This window comes from Nicotiana sylvestris, chromosome 6, assembly GCF_000393655.2.
Source record: "Nicotiana sylvestris chromosome 6, ASM39365v2, whole genome shotgun sequence".
Lineage (NCBI taxonomy): Eukaryota > Viridiplantae > Streptophyta > Magnoliopsida > Solanales > Solanaceae > Nicotiana > Nicotiana sylvestris.
Genome location: NC_091062.1, coordinates 185,678,398 through 185,681,832, shown reverse-complemented (window position 1 = coordinate 185,681,832; position 3,435 = coordinate 185,678,398). Strand labels below are relative to the sequence as shown.

Below are 3,435 nucleotides of genomic sequence, written 5' to 3'. Positions count from 1 at the left end.
CATGACCAGATATTTAGGGCAAGGGCTCGAAATAACCTTGAGGGGAAGGTGTTAGAAACCCCTCGCGGTCCACAACGGTGGGTCCCAGCTGAACTTATACTTATATGAATTAGTTATTTTACCAAATAAATAGTTTAAATACATGCTTGCAAATAAAGGCGTGTTTTGGACATTGTATGACTCAAGTAATGAGATAAAAGGAGAAAACAAATTGCATATATAGAGAAAAAGTAAATCTTAGATATTGAGAATTGGGAAAGAGGGGTCCTAGGTTGGTTAGCCTATAAGATCACCCCCACACAATGCCCGATAGTCACTCCTCAATGAGGGGATACACGTGACATTAGCGCATAGTCATCATATCCTTACTACCCAATTCCCTCCCCTTGGTCGTAGCCTAAAGCACTCTAGCAACCTTGAAAATTCCCTATGTGTGCACTACCCTTACCTTACTCGTGGCCTTGGAGGTATTTTAGGACCTCTACTTTTGGAAAGTTCTAGACCTTCCTAAGGTTTTAAAGGATAAAAGTCTAGGCGTCAATCAAGAACAATTAGGAATTCATTTAAAGAGAACATATTACAGGCTCACAGTCACCTCCACAAATATAACAAGTAAAAGCACGTCTTCAAACAACAGTCAGGTATTTAATAGAAAATACTAGAACATGATATCTAGTGAGCAGGGATTATACAGTATTGAATTAGGACAAAGTGGCAAAGACCTATTAGTTTGCCTACTGATTTTAGACCTGTTAAATTTGAGCAGTCTCAAATAACAAAGCACAATTTTATAGTTGCAGAATTTTAATCGCCCTACAGGCTTGCCTAGGCATAATAGTGATGTCCTAAAAAAATATGATATCTATTAGGAATGTAGTAAAATAGCGAGAAATTTTTAAGCGGACAACTTGAGATCCTATAGACATGTTTTCTAGCGACATTAATTTAGACAGTGTTTAAAAACTCATTTAAAGAAATGAACAGTTAATTAAACCAATTCGAACATGAATTAACTGATTTGTTTAACTAAACTGATTTTAAGTTCTATAGGCATGATTTCTATTAGAGGTGATTTTAATCCCTGTAGGCATGGTATCTAGTTATAAAAGCTTACTCATGAACTTATAGGCATGATATCTAAGAAGAAGAATGTGAATACATGCTGTAACAAAAACTGAACTTCAATTATTTTATCTCTATAGGCATGTTATCTAAATATTAAGCTGATTTTAATATTATAGGCATGGTATCTTACGTAAATCACTAGTTGCATGCTCCTCACGTCGTTTATTTTCAATCTTTCTAGCAAGGTCGACTACATCAGAGTAGGATAAAGTCTTCATCCGTGGGGCTACTGCAGTGTATAGACGACCAACCAATCCATCAACAAACCTCTGAACTCGAGCTTCTTTGGTAGGCACTAAGTGAGGAACATATATAGCCAGCTTACAGAACTTAGTGTTATATGTTGACACATCCATATCTGGAGTCTGAACCAATCTCTCAAAGTCTCTAGCATATTGTTGCATCAGACTATCTGGAAGAAAATGATTCTTGAAGAACTTAGTGAACTCGTCCCATGTCAGTGGTGCTGCTCCTTCTGGCCTTCCTAGCAATACAGTTTCATACCATGTGATGGCCATATCCTCTAGTTTGTATGCTGCGAACTCCACGACTCTCTCATTAGAACATTCAAGAGCACGTAATGCCTTAAGTGTCCCATCCAAGAAACTTTGAGGATCTGCTGAATTATCGAAACCTATGAATTTTGGTGATTTCAATTTCAAAAACTCTTGTAGGGATACTTCTTTATTCTCAAAAGTCCGAGTTTGTGCAGGTGCTTGTGTCAGTAAGGTAGCTTGAGGAGCTGAACTTCCTCCCTGAGTAGGCACCAATGCCTCTAATGTGTTTGTCAGTATGTGTGCGTATGTGTTTGTTCTTATTTGTATATGTATAGGTTTTAAGAATTGAGTAATGATTTGATAAACGGGGTACGGATTGGGCTAGTATAATTTAATTAAAATTGTGCCAAAATTGGCCCAAAATTTGAGCCCAAAGAGCCCAAATCAGGCCCAAAAGGGGGCTGCCAAGAAGAGCTTAAAATGACGTAGTTTTGTCTTGAAACTACGTCGTTTTGATTAAGTGACAAGATTCAATCTCATCCACCCATCTTGATTTAATCCATCGGTCCTAGTTTGATCTTTATCCTAGGTATTTAAAGCCTAAAATCCCCAAAAAGTTGCCCCATTTTCCCCCTATTTGCTCTCTCTTCTTTCCCTCTCCTTCTTCTCTCTTCTCTCTCTCTTCACTCTCTCTACGCCCCCCAGCTCCGCCCACCGCCGGCGGCGGACCACCTCCAAACACCTCCAAATTCACGCCACGTAATCTCCACAACTTCCTCTTTCTATATCTCCAAACAAAATCCTAAAAAATCCCTCAACTCCTTGAATCTTAGATCTAGGAAATTTTTTCGTCATTTTTTTGCCCAAATTTTTGAAGCTCCAACCACTACCACCCCAAAATACCTACATCAATGGATAGAGCCCCTCAAGACCTAGCTATTGATGTCAATTCTACCCCAAAAATCCGGCAACCAAAATCCGGCCTAATTCCGGCGGCCTCCCGGAACACCCTCTTTGGCATACCACCATTTTTTCGGCCTTTTGATGTGTAAAATGGTAAAATACTATTCTTTTTCATGGCTGATTTTTTTTTTAATTTTCAGATTTTATTTTTGTCTATTATTAATTATTTTAGCATTAGTTTTTGAAGTTTGAAATGTTAACTTTTCTGTTTTTGCACTTGTTGAAGTAATAAAATAGTTTTGTATTGATAAAAGTGAGGTAATGAAAAATACTTAAGAGTATATGATACTTGTTTGGTTGTTTGTTTACTGCTTTAAGACTCTTTGAGTACAACACTCAAAAGTCAAATTGTTTGGTAAGAAAATGTAGACATTTGGACATTATTTGAATAAAGTCTATCTTTGAATAGTGGAGAGCAAATTTTGTTTGAAATACTTGACAAGATTTAAACTAGAAAGTCTTGCTTTTTGAATTTAAGAGCAGATTTTGTAGAAAAATCTTTCAAAAAGATTGATTTTTTATTTTTTGAAACAGCTGGTTGTTTTGATATATAGAGGGGACTCCATCACATTTTGGAAGGGGATCATTTTCTTCTTTTGAACATACAACAACAAAAAAAAAATTAGCAGCTGAAGCATCCTTTAGTAGGCTAAAATTGTAAGTCTTAAGAGTGAATCTTAAAGTGCAAACCTTTTTTTTTAGAAAAGTGTAAGTCCTCTTTAGAGTTTGCTTCTGGGTTTCTTCTCTGAGTTTTCGAGTTGTTTTAACACAAATTTGCTGTTGGTTTTGCTGCTATTTTTATGCTGCTTTAGTTGTTGAGCTTCCATTCTTTGCTGATGTATTTATTATT

General features: G+C 36.6%; 1 protein-coding gene across 1 annotated transcript; it reads right to left on the bottom strand.

Moving 5' to 3' along the window:
- Positions 1-1,235: 1,235 nt before the first annotated feature.
- LOC138871807 (uncharacterized) lies at positions 1,236-2,651 on the bottom strand. The gene is made up of 2 exons (XM_070149711.1): positions 2,646-2,651; positions 1,236-1,880 (listed from the first exon to the last, which is right to left on the bottom strand). Exons 1-2 carry the CDS (start codon positions 2,649-2,651, stop codon positions 1,236-1,238), a joined length of 651 nt encoding a protein of 216 aa, XP_070005812.1.
- Between the last annotated feature and the right edge of the window lie 784 nt (positions 2,652-3,435).